The sequence below is a fragment of the Carcharhinus amblyrhynchos genome, chromosome 4 (assembly GCF_965287045.1).
Source record: "Carcharhinus amblyrhynchos chromosome 4, sCarAmb.v2.hapA, whole genome shotgun sequence".
Taxonomy (NCBI): Eukaryota; Metazoa; Chordata; class Chondrichthyes; order Carcharhiniformes; family Carcharhinidae; genus Carcharhinus; species Carcharhinus amblyrhynchos.
The window spans coordinates 81,199,697-81,220,030 of record NC_137327.1 but is presented as its reverse complement, the minus strand read 5'-3'; the positions used below and the strand labels follow the sequence as shown (position 1 = coordinate 81,220,030).

At 39.2% G+C, this 20,334-nt stretch overlaps 1 protein-coding gene across 5 annotated transcripts in view; it reads right to left on the bottom strand.

Annotated features, from left to right (window-relative positions):
• The window catches only part of stag2b (STAG2 cohesin complex component b), a 152,308-nt gene that overhangs the window by 62,522 nt on the left and 69,452 nt on the right, over positions 1 to 20,334 (bottom strand). For all 5 annotated transcript variants that reach the window (XM_080187416.1, XM_080187418.1, XM_080187419.1 and 2 more), the window contains exons 4-13: positions 19,980 to 20,141; positions 19,119 to 19,215; positions 17,732 to 17,808; positions 15,834 to 16,038; positions 14,875 to 15,026; positions 12,213 to 12,286; positions 11,624 to 11,747; positions 11,199 to 11,297; positions 7,359 to 7,438; positions 430 to 537 (exon numbers count right to left, since the gene is read on the bottom strand). In XM_080187416.1, the coding sequence (XP_080043542.1) occupies positions 430 to 537; positions 7,359 to 7,438; positions 11,199 to 11,297; positions 11,624 to 11,747; positions 12,213 to 12,286; positions 14,875 to 15,026; positions 15,834 to 16,038; positions 17,732 to 17,808; positions 19,119 to 19,215; positions 19,980 to 20,141 (1,178 nt within the window). The remainder of the gene's footprint in view (positions 1 to 429; positions 538 to 7,358; positions 7,439 to 11,198; positions 11,298 to 11,623; positions 11,748 to 12,212; positions 12,287 to 14,874; positions 15,027 to 15,833; positions 16,039 to 17,731; positions 17,809 to 19,118; positions 19,216 to 19,979; positions 20,142 to 20,334) is intronic.

Sequence of the window (20,334 nt, the reverse complement as noted above, 5' to 3'; positions counted from 1 at the left end):
TTATGAATACCTGCATAACTACTATAAAATACTCTCCAAAGGACATAATGGAATCTTTGCTCTTGCTTAAGAACTAACTGGAACTTCACAATCTGTAATTACTGATGTACTTGCAGGCTCTGAACACAAGAAACCAGAATAGGCAACAAAAGACACAAGAAACTAATCAGAGGTCATGAAATACAAATAGTAACCCTGCAACTTAATGCATGCGCAATACAGTAAGAAACTCATGTTCTCAAAGTGATTTCCCAACTTTTAAATCGAACACATGATCAAGATTTAGTTAAACAGTAACAATATTTCATCAAACTGAACTCATTACTGCAATTTTGTTCTGCAATTCTATCAAACATGATCAGAAAACAATGACAGAAACTGATCAATTACTTCCCTTATACATATTTTGAAATTGATTTTGCTCCTTACTTTTTATAAAGAAATTCCCCTGCTGCAACAGCAACTGGTCGATGAGCAGAGTAAACCAAATGATAAACGTTTTCACAGTCCTCAGAGGTAAGGACATCATCACTACCCCTATAGTAGGAAAAATAGAATGTAAAAGGGTAAAGTTAAGGAAACGTTCTTCAATATTCCAGTCAAAAATTGATAGTAGGTTACATTGACAATAGAATAAATATTGCCAAAGCTAAATATTAGACACATCATTCTCTTATTTTATCTTAAACAAAATTAACTTTCACACATAGCTCACTGAATGAAATTTAGTTGCTCAAATTATTTTCAAAAATGCACACATTAGATAGCTAGCGAGAAATTTCTCAAGGCATTGCTCAATGAATCAAAGAATGTGCTATTTTATGAACCAAGTGCCAATATGCAATATGGATTTCAAGAACAATCATGATCCTTGAAGCTCTCTCTCTCCAAGCACTTCACACTGAAGGAATTTAAGGTAATCATTATTGCAATGTTGGTAAATAGGGTAGACATGGTAATATCTACCCCACAGACTGCAGGGCCTCAACTTTACACTTCATTAAAATGACAACACATTGAACAGTGCAGCACCGAGTGCCAGCCTAGATTATGCGCACCAGTTTTCAAAGTTGGATTTGAAAACACAACCTTCAGAATTAAAAGACAGAAGTGCTACAATTGAGCTATGGCTCACACTGGACATACCAAACTATTGTTTCTTTATAATGTGGGAGTTAAGTGTTTTTGGCTAAAATGCCATTATTTTATGCATTTGTGATATATGCTTGATTAGCTCATATATTATCATGGTAGTACATTTGACATGCTGTTATGCACAAAAAACAATGTTAAAAATACATGTTGGAGAAGTTCATTAAAAATTAATAGAACCTAACTATTTTTACAAGTCCTGACATAATCGACATTATGAATAAAGGGAAGTAGAATAAAATCACATCAAAAATATATATAATTGTAATGCAGGTTGGCAGTAAATCCTTCCAATACACCTGCAGCAGGCCTAAGAATCAGAGAAGATTCTAGTTATTTATGCTTGATGGCGAAGTGATGCCCAGATTGGTGACCTATTCCAAGAAAAGCGAACCACAGAAACAGATGCCATCATGTTTCTATCCATCTCATACATCATGAGGCATGGGAAGAGAACGAAAGAATGCAGGTTGGTTCTTTTTCCTCTTTGCTAAATGAAACTTGGAAATATCCTGAAAACAGGTCTTTAAAACTATCAAGTTAGACAAGCACTTGTGCGACAATCCAAAATAAAAGACTGAAAATTGGTAAATCCAATAAAGAAATTAGCAAAAATACCTTCACTCAGAATAGCTGAAGTGTAGAACTCACCAAATTTAGATCTTTCCAAAGAGAAGTTGTATAACTGGATCAGAGGAAAATAGAAAAAATGTGCTGCCAAGTTGAGATGAAGCAGATATAACGGGAGGAAGCCCATGTTGAGTATAAACACAGCAAGTGTGTCTGTATGGAGTTTGCACATTCTCCCCGTGTCTACGTGGGTTTCCTCCTCTCTCAGTTCAAAGATGTGCAGGTTAAGTTAATTGGCAATGCTAATTTGGCCTTTAGTGTCCTGGGATGCATAGGTTAGAGGGATAAGTGGGTAAAAATGTGTCAGGATATGGGGATAGGGCCTGGGTGGGATTGTGGTCAGTGCAGACGTGATGGGCCGATTGGCCTCTTTCTGCAATGTAGGGTTTCTATGATTCGAAGTGTCACAACACCAGATCAAAGTTCAACAGGTTTATTTGTCAGCACAAGCTTTTGGAGTCTGGTTCCTTCTTCAGGTGACTGAGGAGTTGTGTTCACAAACAGGGCATATAGGTAGACATTCAGGTAGCCAAGTCTCCAGGGCCTGATGGGATATATCCCAGAATACTAAGAAAGGCAGAGAGGAAATTGCTGGGGCCTTGACAGAAATCTTTGCATCCTCACTGGCTACAGGGGAGGTCCCAGAGGATTGGAGAAGAGCCAATGTTGTTCCTTTGTTTAAGAAGGGTAGCAAAAATATTCCAGGTAATAACAGGCCGGTGAGCCTTACATCAGTGATAGGGTAATTACTGGACAGGATTCTTTGCAACAGGCTTTATTCCCACTTAGAAGTCAGTGGACATATCAGTGAGAAGCAACATGGTTTTGTGAAGGGGATGTCATGTCTCACGAACTTGATCGAGTTTTTCAAGGAAGTGACAACGATGACTGATGAGGGGGGATAACATGGACCTCAGTAAGACCTTTGACAAGGTCCTTCATGGCAGATTGGTGCAGAAGGTGAAGTCACATGGGATCAGAGGTGAGCTGGCAAGGTGGATACAAAACTGGTTCAAAGAAAACAGCAGAAGTAGAAAGGTGCGTTTCTGAATGGAGGGCTGTGACCAGTGGTGTTCCTCAGGAATCAGTGCTAGGACCTTTGCTGTTTGTAATAGATACAAATAATTTGGAGGAAAATGTAATTGGATTGATTACTAAGTTTGCAGGCGACACAAAGGTTCGTAGATTTGCTGATAGCGATGAGGACCATCAGATGATATAGCAGGTATAGATCAGTTGGAGACTTGAGTGGAGAGATGGCAGATGGCGTTTAATCCGGACAATGTGAGATAATGCATTTTGGAAGGCCTAATACAGATAGGAAATATATGTAAATGGCAGAACCCTTCGCAGTGTTGATAGGCATAGGGATCTGGGTGTAGATACACTGGACACAAAGTGGCAACGCAAGTGGAGAAAGTAATCAAGGTGGCATACGGCATGCTTGCCTTCATCGGCCAGGGTATTGGGTTTAGAAATTGGCAAGTCACATGGCACCTTTTCAGCCACACTTGGAAATGTAGTGTTCAATTCTGGTCGCCACACTATCAGAAGGATGTGGAGGCTTTGGAGGGGCTATAGAAAAGATGTACGAAAATGCTGTCTGATATGAAGGGCATTAGCTACGAGGAGAGATTGGAGAAACTTGGTTTGTTCTCACTTGAACAATGGAGTTGAGGGGAAACCCGACAGAAGTCTACAAGATTATGAGGGGCACGTGGACAGAGTGGATAGTCAGAAGCTTTTTCCCAGGGTGGAAGAATCAATTTCTAGGGGGCATAGTTTTAAGGTACGAGGGGCAAGGTTTAAAAGAGATGTACAAGGCAGATTTCTTTTACACAGACTGATGGATGCCTGGAACTCATTGCCAGGGGAGGTAGTGGAAACGGATACAGTAGTGACTTTTAAGGGGTGTCTTGACAAATACATGAATGGGATGGGAATAGAGGGATCTGGTCCCTGGAAGGGTAGGGGGATTTAGTTCAGTCAGGCAGTATGGTTGGTGCAGACTTGGAGAGCTGAAGGGCCTGTTCCTGTGCTGTAATTTTCTTAGTTCTTTGTACATGCAGACACAAATTTAATTTACAAAATAATGATTGGAATGCGAGTCTTTACAGGTAATCAAGCCTTAAAGGTACAGACAATGTGAGTGGAGAGAGGGTTAAACACAGGTAAAAGTGTCTGTTGTGTCCAGCCAGGACAGCTGATGAGATTTTGCAAGCCCGGGTAAGTTGTGGGGGTTACAGGTAGTGTAACATGAACCCGAGATCCCAGTTGAGGCCCTCCTCATGTGCAGGACTTGGTTGTCAGTTTCCGCTCAGCGATTCCGTGTGTCACAAAGGCTGCCTTGGAGAACACTTACCTGAAGATCAGAGGCTGAATGCTCATGACTGCTGAAGTGTTCCCCGACTGAAAAGGAACACTCCTGCCTGGTGAGTGTCGAGCGGTGTTCATTCATCCGTTGTCATAGTGTCTGCATGGTCTCCCCAATATACCGTGCCTCAGGACATCCTTTCCTGCAGCATATCAGGTAGACAACGTTTGCCGAGTTGCAGGAGTATGTACTGTGTACCTGGCGGATGGTGTTCTCACATGAGATGATGGCATCCGTGTCGATGATCCAGCACGTCTTGCAGATATTAATGTGGCAGGGTTGTGAGATGTCACAGGCATTCAGCCTCCGACCTTTGGGTAAGTGATCTCCAAGGCGTCCTTCACGAGACACAATAACGCAGAACTGCTGAGCAGAAACTGTTAACCAGGTTCCACCCATGAGGACAGCCTCAACTGGCATCTTGGGATCATGCCACACTATCTGTAACCCCCATGACTTGCCTGGGCTTGCAAAATTTCACTAACTGTCCTGGCTGGAGACGATATACACCTCTAACCTATGCTTGGCCCTTTCTCTACTCACAGTGCCTGAACCTTTAAGACCTGATGACCTGCAAAGACTCACATTCCAACCATTATCTTCTAAATTGAGTTTGTGTCTGTATATGCTCTGTTTGTGAACACAACTCCTCACTCAACTCAAGGAGGAGTAAAACTCCGAAAGCTTGTGCTGCCAAATAAACCTGTTGAGACTTCTTATTGTGCTTACCCCAGTCCAACACCGGCATCTCCACATCATGAGGATAAACACAGCAAAGACAAAATGGACCATATGGTCTGTTTCTTTGTTGTATATGCTATATAATTCTATTTACTTGAGACACATAAAAATTGTACAAATAGTGCTGGATTTTCATCCTGAAGGCAGCTTGCAGGAGTTGCAAAAATTTTTCTGCTCAGCACATCATCCTGCAGCTACATGGGCCACCAGACTCCAGTGTAAGCTGTTTGAATGGATTGCTAAAACCTGGTGTTGTCAGACTTTTTACTGTGAATGGATTGCCTCAGTGCTCTAACATTTCCTTCCAATTACAATAAATCAATACAAGAAACAGCCCTCTAGCCTTCACCCCCCACTTGCCATACCAACTCATGGCTTATACCCCCCTCACCCACCCTCCATGGTTCCTAATACCCTCACCTGGCATATGGACCCTCCAGAATCACTGAACCCTCTCGTGCCAACAGCATATATGACAAAGTTTTATTTTAAAAATGCAGTCAGTTTTAAAAAGTAATTAATTCACAACTTTAGTTAAAATATATTTTTTCTACAGCCAAGTGCCAATCATTCAGACCTTTCAAAGTAGCAATAACTTACACAACAAGCCCTTGATATCTCTCAACCTTGTGCAAATAAACACTGTGATCTATTCTATCCATTGCACAGAGAAACAGCTGCCAATCAAGCCATTTTTCCCTGGTTCACAGCTTTTTTCAGACAGACTAATAGATACCTTAGCCAAGAATGTATGAGGAGGCTTGGCTGAGAGAACTGACATCCACAGTCTGTCCAAATAACTGTGCTCAGGGACAACTCACTTGATTGACAACTCACTCTGTGACCCATTCAGTTGACTGCACCATGTTAATTTACACCTGATAAAATGCATCAAGTGTTGCAGTATCAGCTACTGATATTTCAAAAGGATCGCAATGAGTGACACTTTTATAATACTGTAGTAAAACCATTTTTTCAAAGAAAGTAGAAAGTTATAAATGAATTACTGCTTTAAATTTTTTGTTGACACGATATTCTAAGGTTCAGTGGCTCTGTACTATTTGAATTCTAGGTGAATGGATATGGAAGTGCCATGGGTTGGCACAAAGAGCAGAAGGCATCCTGGCAGTGTGGGTGATGGGGCCTAGGTTGACAGAAGGTATATAGGAAAATGTGTATGTGGAGGTATGTAAGTTGGCATGGAAGCTATGGAGAGTCGTGCACCAATCCAAAACTTCATCGTACGCGGTAAATATAGGAAACGCTAGGAATCCAAAAATCCATTCCTGGCTGCCATTTACTCTACAAAAATCCTGCTCATCGTTTCCATGAATACAAAATTATTTGCAGGTTAAAATTTTGCATTTGTCTCTCTTCAAAACTGTAGTCATACATTTAAAAGTGCAGGTATTCTGCAATATGGGATGCCCAATGAGTACTATGGAGGGTCTGAACAGCAGAGTTGTTTAAGACCTGGGAGAGAGTGAGAGAAATTTAGCATGTATGTGGTGCATAAAATGCAGAGTGCATGGATTGTAATGTGGGTCAGGTGCTACAGCACAGTTGAAGTGAGTTCAAGTCCTGAGATATGAATAAAGGGATGGGTTCTGTTATTTTATATCCATGATCGGTGTAACTCAGTTGGCTGGACAGCTGGTTTGTGATGCAGAGCAATGCCAACAGCGCGGATTCAATTCCTGTACCAGCTGAGGTGAATCATGAAGGCCTGCCTTCTCAATCTTGGCCCACACTTGGTGTGGTCTTCCTTCTATGAAATCACCACCAGTCAGCTCTCCCCCTCAAAGGAGGGCAAGCAGCCTATGGTGATCTGGAATTGTGATGACTTTTACTTTATCAGTGAGAAGGAAGGGTTGCAATGAGCATCGATAAACAATCTCAACAAATCTGAAATACATGCTCAAGATGGGAAATGACTTAACTACAAGGACTTTTAAAAATACTAATAACTTGTGCAACTTTAAAAAAGGCCACAAAACCTATGTGAAACAAATTGGTTCTGCTTACAGAAAGCAACTTGTTAAGCTCAAAAGTGTTTGGGCTTTAAGCAGAATGGAGCTGCACGTTTAATGCTAGTTATCTTGGAAGACCCAACAAAAGGTAAGCATTTGTATAATAAATACAAATGGGTATAATTAAGTATTGTGGCCAGGCTGACAGGACTGACTTGACCAGAACAGATAATTCAGAATTATTTGCAAGGAGTTCAAGGAATACATATGCGCTGTTCACAAGACTTATTGTAGGAGAGGTGTACATAAAAGGTTAGTTTATCTGATGATGAGATTAAATGGATTCTGAAGTGTTCCAACCAAATGGAATCAGTGAAAGGATGTATTTCAAATGGCAGAACAATATTATAAATATTCAATGACTGTAAAAAGATTCTGATAGGCCACAGGACCAAAATCTAGTAAAGAAAAATATAACAACTGCTACTTACTGTAGAACAAGTGTAAGGAGTTTTATTGCTTGCACAGCAACTTCATATTCTTTATCTAGAGTCATGGAAACAATTCTATCCTAAAAAAGAAGATAGTACATTAATACTGAAAAGTCTCAAAAGAAGTCACGAGTAGCTTCCAGGGCAGGTTATTTGAGATTTGTCTTAAATACCTGTCTCTAGCAGTCACCGTAGTCGATAATGCTTGACTGGTGTGTAGGCGATCCAACTAGTTACCATTTTCACAGACATCAATTAATCACTATACTCTTGTAATTATTTATTTAAGTTGATTAGCACACTATCAGCATTATTACACAAATTTTACTGTCAAATACACCATCTTTTATAGCATTCCCAAGATTTTCAATGCAGAAATCAAATACGTCCAACTTCACTTTTACTACATGGCCTTTTGGATTTTTTTAAGCATGGTTTTGGTGTATAATTTCTGTGACCACCAGAGAATCATAATTGTTACGGTCCAGGAGGCCATTATTTGATTTGATTTATTATTGTCATATGGATTGGGAGACAGTGAAAAGTATGGTTTCTTGCGCGCTTTACAGACAAAGCATACTTGTTCATAGAGAAGGAAACAAGAGAGTGCAAAATGTCAAGTTACATCACAGCTGGGGTGTAAAGAAAGATCAATTTAATGTGAGGTAGGTCCAGTCATAAGTCAGATAACAGTACAGAAAAGGCTGTTCTTGATTTGGTTGGTACACAGCCTCAGAATTTCCTATCTTTCTTCCAGATGGAAAGTGGCGGAAGAGAGTACATCTGGGATGTATGGGGTCCTTAGTTGTGCTGGCTGCTTTATGGAAGCAGCAGGAAGTATAGAAACTGGCATTCTGCAAGACTAATTCAGCTGGTTTCACTCCTTCCTCCCCCTTCCCCACAACCCAGCTTTTGTTTCAAATCTTCCAGTGCCTTGCAAACTTATTTCATGTGTTTATCTAATTCTCTTCTGAAAGCCACAATTGTATCCACTTCCACCACCCTCTCAAGCAATCCATTCTAGATCCGAACCACATGCTGCTTAAAAACATGCTTTCTCATGTCACTATTTGTTCTTTTGCCAATTAATTTAAAATCTGTCTCCTCTGGCTCTCAAACCTTCCTTCAAAGCCAATAACTTACCTCAATTTGCTGTCTCAATCCTTCATGCACCTCTAGCAACTCCTCTCAATTTTCTTTCCACAAGGAGAACTCCAGCTTCTCCCTCCTGCAACTTGGAGACCCTGAGCCCTGAACACAAGAAATAGGAGCAAAAGGCCACCAGACCCTTCAAGCCTGCTCCACCATTCAATACAATCATGACTGATGTATGCCAGTCTCAGCTCCTTTTGTGTGTCACTTCCCCATAACATTCTACTTTTTGATCATCAAATATTTATCCACCTCTACTTTAGATACTTATAATGATCCAGGTTCCACAACCCTTTGTCACAAAGAATTCAATAGAACCACCACGTTCTGCCAGAAGAAATTTCTATGCATCGCAGTTTTAAATAACCAGCCCTCTCGCTCATAGCTATGGCTCCTTGTTCAAGATTGTCATTAGTGAAAACATCTCACCACTTACCCTGTCAAGCCACCTCAGGATCTGACACACTTAAGGTCACCCAGCACTCTTCTAAACTAAGGAATAATTTATTCTCTCTTGATACGACAACCCTCTCATCCCAGGAATTAGCCTGATCAATCTCCTCTGAACTGCCTCCAAAGTTACTATATCCATTTTTCAAGTAAGGAAACCAAAGCTGCGCATAGTCTTCCAGGTGAGGCTTCACCACCATCCTTTAGAATTGCAACAAAACCTCCCTGTTTTTAAACTCCAACCCCTTCGCGATAAAGGCCAAAACGCCATTTTGCCTTCACGACTTGTTCGACCGGCCTGCCAGATTTTTGAGATTCATGCACTAGAACACCTAGATCCCTCTATTTCATGTACCCACAGTCTCTCTCCAATTAGTTAATAATCTGCCTTTTGATTTCTCCAAAAGTGCATGACCTCACATTTCCCCACATTAATCTTCATTTGCCAGTTTTCGCCCAGTCACCCAATCTTATGATTATGCACCTGCTGCATAATCGCAACGCCCTCATCTCAACATGCCCTTCCACTTACCTTTGTATCGCTGGCAAATCTGAAAAGCCTACATCCGGTTCCTTCCTCCAGGCATTAACATACATTGAAGGCCGAGAACTAATCCCTTCAGTACCCACGAGTTACACAAATCATGCAAATATTTGCTGCACCTTCAGTAAAAGCCTTTACATCTTTGCCAACGTACAATGCCCAGAACAAGAGACAATTTTCCAGTTGAGGCCAAACCAATGTTTTAAAAAGGTCTGTTATAACTTGTTTATTTTTTCAAGTTGCTATGCCTTTACACAAGATCCTATTTGCCTTTTAAACTGCTTTCTAAACCTGCCCTGCACCTTCAATGATGGTTGTACCTATAACTCCAGATCCCTCTGTTTCAGAACACGCTTCAGAACGCAACCTTCACTTTGCAGTGCCTCAGCTAATTCTCCCCACCAAAATGAATCACTTCACATTTCTCTGCATTAAGTTTCATCTGGCGTGTCTCCACATTCCACCAACTTTAGTCCTCTTGAAGTCCAGCAGCATCTTACTCACAGTTCATAGTACTTGCAAATTCTGCACCATTTGAGTGTTTTAAAATTGTGGCCTATATACCCGAGGGTAAGTCATTAGGTTATAAAGTAAAGCAATGGGGCTCACTGTGCCCTCTGGGAAACAACACTACACATCTTCCTCCAATCCAAAAAAAATCATTTACCACAGCCAACTTTGCATTCATACTGCCACCGCTGCTTTCATTCCATGAGTTTCAAAACTGCTGGCAAGACAATTAGATGACACTTGATCAAATGCCTTTTCTTAAGCAACATGATCCTCATTAACTCTGTTGCATAAATAAGCAACAGAATCGGTTAAGCACAATTTACCTTGAACAAATCCATGTGATCATCAAAATTTATGCCAATGATCATTTCTATTCACTTCCCAGCTTTCCAAGATTAAACTGATTTGCCTGTAGTTGCTTGATTTACCTTCATAACTATTTCAAAACATTTACAAAATAAACAAATGATCTTCATTACTAACTATTCATACCTGCATATTGGATTTTTACCAGGTTCTGTGCACAAGATAATAGGCCATGTGGAGCAGATTAGAGATAGGAATATGAAATCCCAACAGGGAAAAGTGAGAAGAGTTGTGCTCAGAAGCCATTATATACATGAACTTTCATAGCGCCACACCAGTTTTAACCAAGGTGGGAATCTTGGATTTGGCAGTGCTAGCTTACTGGGGTAACAGCAGTGGAAAAGAGGAAAAAGTGAGAGACTTTGGCAGTGACATTAGGAAGTAATGCCGGATTGTATGGAAGCGATATGGTTTTGAAGACACTGGTACCTTTCAGTACTGAGAATGCACAAACAACAGTGAACGTATTTCAGATTAAACATAATTAAATTTATATCCTTTACTTGAGCAGTTTTATTTAGGTTTTCAACTAAATTCTATGAAATATGGGTGAGAAGCTGGGCAGATGGATAACACTGAACACAGCATGATAGTATAGAAGTACATAAGCGGTTGTCAGTTATGAACAGAGAGATTAGAATTCATAATGGGGAAAAAATAAACAATAATGTGAAAGAAAGAAAGAAAGAAAGGTTTTGTTGATTAAAAATGTGCGCCAGTAATTAGGTTAATTCTATACATACTAACAATCACACGGTACAAATGACAAAACGAGATTAATGAATCTGGTAATATGCAATTTAAAATGAACTAACCTTGAAACGACTTGTAAAAAGTTCAAGTTTAGGAATGAGCTCTCTGTTGTAATAGAGACCTTGCAGAGCTGTTAAACATTTTAGCCTCACTTCCCCTTGCTGTAAAACAAAGTACATTTCTTACACTGAGGGGTGGCAGGTGGATGCAAAAGGCAGAAAAGTACTTTCTTGACACCAGGAAAATTATTTTACAGAAAATCTCTTATTAGTGTACACCACTCTTCCTGACCGGCTCTCCCCATCCTCACTCCTAGGATCCAAAATTGCAGATTTGTAATCATGGCATTGGTCAGACTTGGTGTTCAAATACACATTTGGTACTACTCTGAATATACAAGATCATTTACAGGAATAATTCAATCAAGCTTTGGTATTTCTTTACATAACTGCACATTAAGCATTTACAAAAACAATGGTCTAATTACCTTATCATGCATGGTCCACCCCACATACTTCAAATAACTGTCATTTAAGAAGGCATCGCTATACATTTTCATCCATACCCCTATCTCTTCAATGCAGACTGCTCTTATCTCGGAGATTGCGTCACTGAGGGTGGGGAGAAAACACAATTACAATAAAACAATCAAACATGCACGCAGATTTTTCTTTGCTACAGGCTGCATCATGCAAAAGTACAAGACTGCTTGGATCATAAATCATAGAACCCTAGAGAGCAGTAAGAGGCCCTTCGGCCCATCGAGTCTGCACCGAACACAATCCCACCCAGGCCCTATCCTGATATCCCTACATATTATGCCCACTAATCCCTCCAGCCTATGCATCCCTAGGCTCTAAGGGGCAATTTCTTAGCATGGCCAATCAACCTAACCTGCATATCTTTGGACTGTGGGAGGAAATCGGAGTACCCGGAGGAAACCCACGCAGACACGAGGAGAATGTGCAAACTCCACACAGACAGTGACCCGAGCCGGGAATCAAACCCATGACCCTGGAGCTGTGAAGCAGCAGTACTAAGCACTGTGCTACCGTGCTGCCCCTTGAAGCTCTTACCGATATCGATGTACAAACACTCCTTTAAAAATGGCATTCATCATATTTTCGATTTCATCCTGATTTTCTTGAAGCTAGGAAGAGAGAAAAAGATTAAGGTATCGATTAATCCTAAATTAATTCACAATACTTGGAAGTTAGATTTTATGCTTTGGGTGCTTTCAATCCGTAATCCAAACTTAAATCAGACCCAAAATTCTGCCAGTTTCTTTACTTTTTGTTCTGCTCAACCGTATTTGCACATCGTCCAACATAAAAGCTTGCTATGAAGCAGCAGAACCAGTTAGTATTTCAGGACGCAATTTAACACAAAAAGGTGGTTCTATTAAAAAAAAGCTTCCTGGCTATATTGAAGGGCAATTTGAGCAACACAGCTGACCACTGGTTTACACAGAAAGGAGCATTTCAACTGAATAAAAACAAAACTGCACATGCTGCAAATCTGAAATAAAAACAAAAAATGCTGGTTAATGCTAGGACTATCTGCCTAGGAAGAAACTGAAAAGGTGACATTTTAAATCCATATGCCTTCTGAACTAGAGGAACAGAGGTTGCACTTAAGATCACACAAGTTTTAGCACGTTTTGTCAACTTTGTACAAATTGTACTGTAAATACTCCACAATTCAGCAGAAGCTAAGGAACATGGGAACCGGAATACGCCATTTAGCTCCTTCAGCAGATTCCACCATTCAACTAAGTTATCTGAACGCTAATCCTATATATCCGCTTTTGCTCCATATCCCTTAATACTTTAAATTCTCAAAATTAAAATTAACAATTAATGCAGCAATTAAAGTCATTTGTGGAAGAGAATTCCAAAATTCTAACATCCTACTTGTCTAAATGTTGCCTAATTTCATTCCTAAGAAGTCCAGCTTGAAGTTTTAAACATCGCCCCACTATCTTAGATTTCCCAAGCAGGGCCAATAGATTTTCTCTACCAATGCTATAAGTTCCTCTAAACATCCTGAAAATTTTAATCAAACCGCTCAAAGTTCTAATATAGAAAGAACAAAGCAATTACAATCTCTCCTGATTAAAACCAGATATCATTCCAGTCAACCTCCATGCCAGTGTTTAAAAGACAAGAAGAAACCAAGTGTGAAATTCAGTTCCAAACCCCTAAATGAAAAAAAAAGCACACAAAACACATAAACACAGCAAGTCAGGCTAAAACTAAAGGAACGATCCAAACTCTTTCCCCTGAAAAGTCAACAATGTGTATCAGTGCATCAGCCATACCCAGTATAAGTATTACAAACTTTTAAAGCGACCTTTTGTTTTAAAAGTGGACACCAAAAGCTGCTTAAGATGATTGTAGTATATCATGTGACTTGGTAGCACCCAGCTTGACAACACTGAAACTCAAGTTAAGATCTAATAAAAGTATGAAGAATCACAGATACTTGTGAAATTCACACATCGCTTTTGTAAAGGATGGACCATCAATAGAAAGGACAATAAAACTCAATAGATGCTAAACAAATAGGAAATAAATTTCATCAACCTTTCATTGCATTGCGATGGTTCCATGTCCCAAACCCAAATAACATGGTGAGCAGAAACCACGGGTGTGAAAAGCCACTGCACAGGATGTTAACCTGTCCAACACACCACCTTATTTGGAAAATGACTTTGGACTTCTAACAGGTCATATTGGGCAAAGCAACTATGTTTGTCATCTACTTTTAAATTAGAACAGCAGAAGCTCTTCTGAAACAGACACATCATTAGAAATACCATCTAAACCAGCTGCAAAACAAATACACAGCCACAGGTATCTAACTTTATAACAAAAGGAGGATTCTTCTCCCAACCTGTTGTAACTTCAGGTTCACCTAGGAGACGAATTAAACAGTAAGAAGCCTCACAATTTTTTAAGAAAGCTCTGCTTTTGTAAGACCTCCATTTCAACTAAAGCATCACTCAAAGTAAACTAACAGTGTACAAGGGTGGAACAAGTCATTTAACCATTAAGCAAATTTTACATGAAAGCCAGCAGTTAAATGCACAGATGTGTGCACAGCTGCTTCATCGCTATAATTTTAAAACAAGTTTTATCATTTATATGGCTCAGTCACAGGGACAACTTTGTGTTTCCAAACCAATTCATCTACAATGACACAGGCTGAGAAGAATTATTCACTTCTGCATTCAGGAATTTAGTATATTTATTCTTCCAAGGGGTGTGGATGTCACAGGCTAGATGAGTTTTAATTGGTGATCCCCAACTGCCCTCAAGTAGTTACTGGTGAGCAGCCTCCTTGAAATGCTGCAGTCCATGTCCAAGTACAGGAAAGGAATTCCAGGATTTTGGCCCAGCGACAGTGAAGAACAATCAATCAGATAGTTGCAAGTTGGCATGCTGCCATTTTCTTCTTGGTGGTAGGGCAGGTTTGGAATGTGCCAAAAAGGTGATTTCCTGCAGTGCATCTTGCAGATGGTGTACACTGTGGCCACTTTGCATCAGTAATGGAGAGAGAGTGAACATTTGAATGAAATACCAGTCAATCATGAATAAAATTCACAAAACTAACAAAGAGTAAGACAAAATATTGATGAAGGAAATCGAAGAAATCTTGCTACTTGCTTTTGACTGCAACAAAAAAGTCTCATGGCCTCAAAGTATACACTCGTTGCTACATAGATATTTCACTGACCTCTTTTCTCTTCTGCAATAGGAGCTCCAATCTGTCATTGGCCCTCTTGCCAATTATTTTATTCCTTTCAGTTTCGTATTGCCGTTGAGTGTTGTCCATGTTAATGCTTAAATTTAACGCCACATTTACTAGTGCTGTCATCAGCTTCATAGCTACAAAAGATAGATAGGCATGACTGGACAGTTTAATATTTATGCATACAAATACTAAGGAATTCACTTGCAATTGTTATTGGGATGCAACTTGCATTGCTCAAAACACAAAAATTGCGCCAATAAACTAGTTTTGTTTTCCTGCCCTCACAAGGATGCTAACTCTACCAATAGTAAAATCTTCAGCATTGTCAGATCATTTGAATCAGGTTCTAACTGATAAACATGATGTTATTTTTAGCACTAAAGATTGCAGACCCTATTTACGAACATTTAAATGAGGAGTACACCATTCAACTTGTCAGGCCTACTCCACCATTCAGTAAGATCATAGCTGATCTGATTGTGCCTTCAACTCTGCATTCCTGCATATCTAATATCTTTTAGAAAACAAAATATGACTAACAAGGGAACCAATGTCATGAATTCACTTCTTAGCCACAGAAAATACATTATTGGGTGGCACGTTTATACTAAATGAGCCACAGTCGCATGAACTGAAAATGTTCTTCAGCTGTTCATAGGGGGAAAGCACTCAATCAAGGCAACATGCTCAACAGATACTGAGCACAGTTGCAGCCAACAATAGCTGCATAAATACACAGTGGACCAAAGGTTTTGAATATTTTTTGACATTTTAACATGGAGAAAAGAACATAACATTGCACAAAGAGAACACTTGCAAGCCATGTTGCACAGATGAAATGCAAACCAGCTCAGTTTAAATCTAAATTCAAAATGATAAACAATACAACAAATACACAACTTTAGAAAACCTACTTCCGTACTTCAATTAGTGGATTTTACCTGCCAATGTGCTGGTGTGTCTGAATGCTCTAACCTGGGAATCTGACAACCCAGTTAGCAGGGAGATGACAGTGTCCATCATGTACTCATCATATATGATACTGTACTGACACTGTCGTACAAGCACAGAGATGAATTCACAGAAGCTGGACTTGAATTTCTTCCACTGTGGACCAGGCATTGTAAGAGGGTAATCACCACTATCCTACAGTATAAACAGACAAAATTTGGTTAAGAAAACAAGACAGAGACAACTAAATAGAAATCATGTGAGGAATTATTCTTAATTCAAAGCAATTATTTACATACAGTAATGCAGATTACTTTTTTTAAGTCATCATGACACAAATATGCAAACATACAGCATCAGACATGTACAGAATACAAAAAGGTGACTGGTCTGATGGCAAATCACAAAACCCAAAACACGTGTTTGAAATGATGTTGAACTTTGACTGTCAGCATCCTCTTACAAGGCAGCACAACCTCATGCCTCGAGATAAAGGGAGACAAATAACATTTTCGTACTGAAGTTATGACATTGTTACAAAGCATGAAATAGCTTCTATTTTGTGCCGTTAACCCTTGAAGTGCTGTAATTGAAGGGGGGAGAGAAGAGGTAAAATTCTCAGAAAAATAAGTTCATGAACCACATTTGTCTCTTAACTGAGTTAACACTCCGATTTTTATTTTCACCAAGACAGAGCAAAAGCTTGGTTAACCTGGCCTTCAATATATATTTCCTCTTGACAATGAGAATTGTCTAGCCATTCCAGCATTTCACTGAAATTGTGTAACTCAGAAGAATAAAACATGATTAATATATTGTGAAATCGATTAACTTCAGATACCAGGCAACAACATGCAATAACTACTAATAAACATGATTATTTAATGTCACTGTTGGAGCTTTAATAGTTTTATTTTGCTTTTGGCTTTCTTATGCTTTGTTCAATTAAAATTATTAGTGACAGACAGCCACTTCAAGATTGAAAAAAATTTAACAAAGCCAAGCAGACTGTCTTTTTTTTTACATAAATTACAAATCTGTACAAACTCTAACATATAATCAAAACAGCAAAATTTAAAATTGGATTGACTTGAACTTCCAACGAATCATCGGACATGACCAACTATGTTTACTTCAATTCCAAAACTTGCCCATTTCCAGGAGTTTTCAGTCCCTTAACAAATTTTTAATTTTAGTATGGTAGCAATTTAAAAACACTAACCGCTCACTGGTAACAGTCTCATGGCTGGAGATAAAGCAATGTGTTTTTTTGAGCTATAACTTAGTCAACAAAAGCCCCTGCTGAAACCCTGACATGAATCAAAAATAATGAAAATAAAGATTTCATGTTTTTAGTTATGAAGAGGTGATGGCCCATTGAGTGGTATTATTGCTATGTTATTAATCCAGAAACTCAGCCAACGTTCTGGGGGAACCAAGTTTAAATTCCGCAACGGCAGATGGCACAATTTGAATCCAATAAAAAATATCGGGAATTAAGAATCTATTGATGTCTGTGAAACGATTGTCAATTGTCAGAAAAACTCATCTGGTTTACTATTGTCCTTTAGGGGAGGAAATCTGCCCTCTTTGCCCAATCTGGCATACGTGACTCCAGAGCAATAGCAATATAGTTGACTTCCAACTGCCCTCCAAGGGCAACCAGATACGCGCAATAAATGTGGCTGACCAGCCAGCAACACTCATGTCCCATGAATGAAGTAAAAAAAGTTGATAGCTATTCATAACTACTGTCAAAAACTTAAGGACATCAAATTTTAACAGCGGTTTCTTGGTCCGCAAATGCTGCTTGCCTTGCGATACTTTTCCAGCATTTAATTTTTATTTCCAGTATTTGGTTTTTCAAAACAATTTTATTGCAAGTTACCTCATCAAATTCTTCTGTCATCTTTCGAATTATCTCAGAATTCTGCATATGACGGAACATCTCAGCAGTTACAACACCTACAAAACAAGAACACGATGAATGAATGCAAATAAAATGAAAATTAAAATGACAGAAGAGACAAAAATGTCACAATTATTAGCCAATATTCTAAATGTTTTCAAACACTTCAAATCAGACGAATTTGATTTGATATATTATTGTCACATGTATTGATATACAGGGAAAAGTATTGTTTCATGCATGGTGTACAGACAAGGCATAATGCGTATAGGGTAGATAGAGAAGAAAAGGAGAGGGTGTCGATTCAAGTGTTACAATCATAGATAGTGTGTAGGAGAAGATATGAGCAAATGTAGAAGCTACATTTGTGTACTTTTAAGACCTCACACTTTTTGCAGAGTAACTGTGCAAAAAGATTTTTGTTGCAGCGACATCAAAACAGATTCAAATATGAACTTAAACAGTTTGGATTAAGTTACACCTACGCTTCGAGTCACAAATTTTGTCTTATTTACTTTCTTTGGATTGGGAAGGAAAGCACCACCACAACACTTGGACATTAGTTCTTTTCATTCTAATGGACCAGTATTAGCATCAATAATTCACAAACAACGCTTGCCTCTTCGATGTGCCTGCAATTGGCCAAGAATCAACATACTGCACCTTTACTGTGTTAGAGAATGGACTGACCCGACATGTTACCACCCTGCTTCGGGGTCCAACAATGTTTGACGGCAGGAAGAAATCATTTCTACTGCCAGAGGGCAAACATATCATCTTAGCGTACTCTTTATAGAAGAGATCTTGGATCATGACAATAGCAAAGCTTTCCTCGGACTATCAACTTGAGGTTTTTAACCGAACAATTTCTTGCGTGACTTCAAAGTTACAATTAAGAAGTGTAAATGCTGCACAAGAACTCAAATACGTGCAAAAAGGCAGGAGGATAAATAACATCACGTTTAAGTTTAATAAGTGCATTAATTTGCTTCCATTTAAGCAAAGAATATACAATGCCATTGCATCTCCACTCACCAACCCTAGTTAAACTTGCTTTTGATGATTCAGCCTTTGTAATAGATAGAAAATCCAAATCCCCCAGGGGGTGGTAACAAGAAACAGAATATCATTTCTGCTAATATTCAGCAATTTGCTCTAAACAAGAAGGATGTGACCAGGCTGGCTGAAACCTCAATAATGTCCCCTTGTGACATTAAACGTCTGTTCAACACTTCATCCAATTTGTTGAGGAAAAACTCAAACGTATTCAGAGAGAACACAATCAAGATTATAGGAAATGCCAAGGATTGATACTCAGACTAGCAGATCCAAACATGAACTGACTTTTAAAATGACCACAACCAACCTTTGCAGCCCGAACACTGAATGAAAAAGTTTATAAGATCCAGAAGTGCTGTATCCCGGTCATGCTTGTAGGATTCAATCCAGTCATCTACAACAGACTATGAAAGTAGGAAAGAACGGTATTAATCAGAATTTCAAAAATATTACAACCTTACATCTCAGCAATATTACGAAAAACACAATCTTCGAGAGGGATGAAGAAAGAAACTGCGATGTGTGGTGAGTGTGGGGCAGGGAAGCGCAGGACAAAGTCAATACTGCTGAGCACGGAGAAATAAAGCGGGGGGGGGGGGGGCAGCAGCAGCCACGCTGAACCACAGCGCAGGCCAAAGAGGGGTTGCTAAAGGGCTAAGGCCCAAGTGAAAGAAATATATTCTGCAAAAACAATACGACTGTTACGCTACTCTTGCATTCAAAAAAGACCATTTTGTCTCAGCATTTAAGCAATCCTGGCAAAACCAGAACATTCCCTATCAACTCATGCCACAAAACAGGCCAAAAGGCAATAAGTATTATAATTAATGAAAGGATACTGCCTCTACTATCACTTGAATAATGCACTTTTGCTTCATCAGCTTGTCAGCACTAAACAGAAATGAACTGAAAATAGCTAATTAAAACCCAGGAATTGCAGCTCCTTGCAGCATCTGTTTCTCATTTGTACACAAAGTGGCAAGTGATACTGACAAGCTACAGCTGCCTTGTGGTAGGATTGTGTTGCTCATTTGCTTGACGATGACGCTTTGACAGAACAGCAGTAATGTTAGGCACCCTGCAAGATGTTGGATAGATTTTGTACACACTGATTTCCTATACTGGAAAACAAATTAATTGCTCAATCATTCCATCTAATAAACTTTACCTGCATTGCACTCTTGCCCAATTTCACAACTTCAAATAACATCATGTTTTCCACTTCCCCATTCTGTTGGTGATGTCCATTCATCCGGTTCATGCCTGTTGCAGGTTTTGCACCATTTCCACTGTTTCCTTTCTCTCCAGAAACTTTTTTTGCCTTTTTAGACTAAAATTAAAAATAAGTTTATTACACAAGACATTTCACAATATCACAAGGAAAGTTACCTTATTAGTGGATATGCTTTGGTGTAACTATATATTATAAAAGTGTTGCATTCTTCAAAAAAATGTTAAGCATTTAAATTAAATTCTTTGATATGAACACTGGATATGGGTGGCAGCTTCCTCTGCTTTGAGTC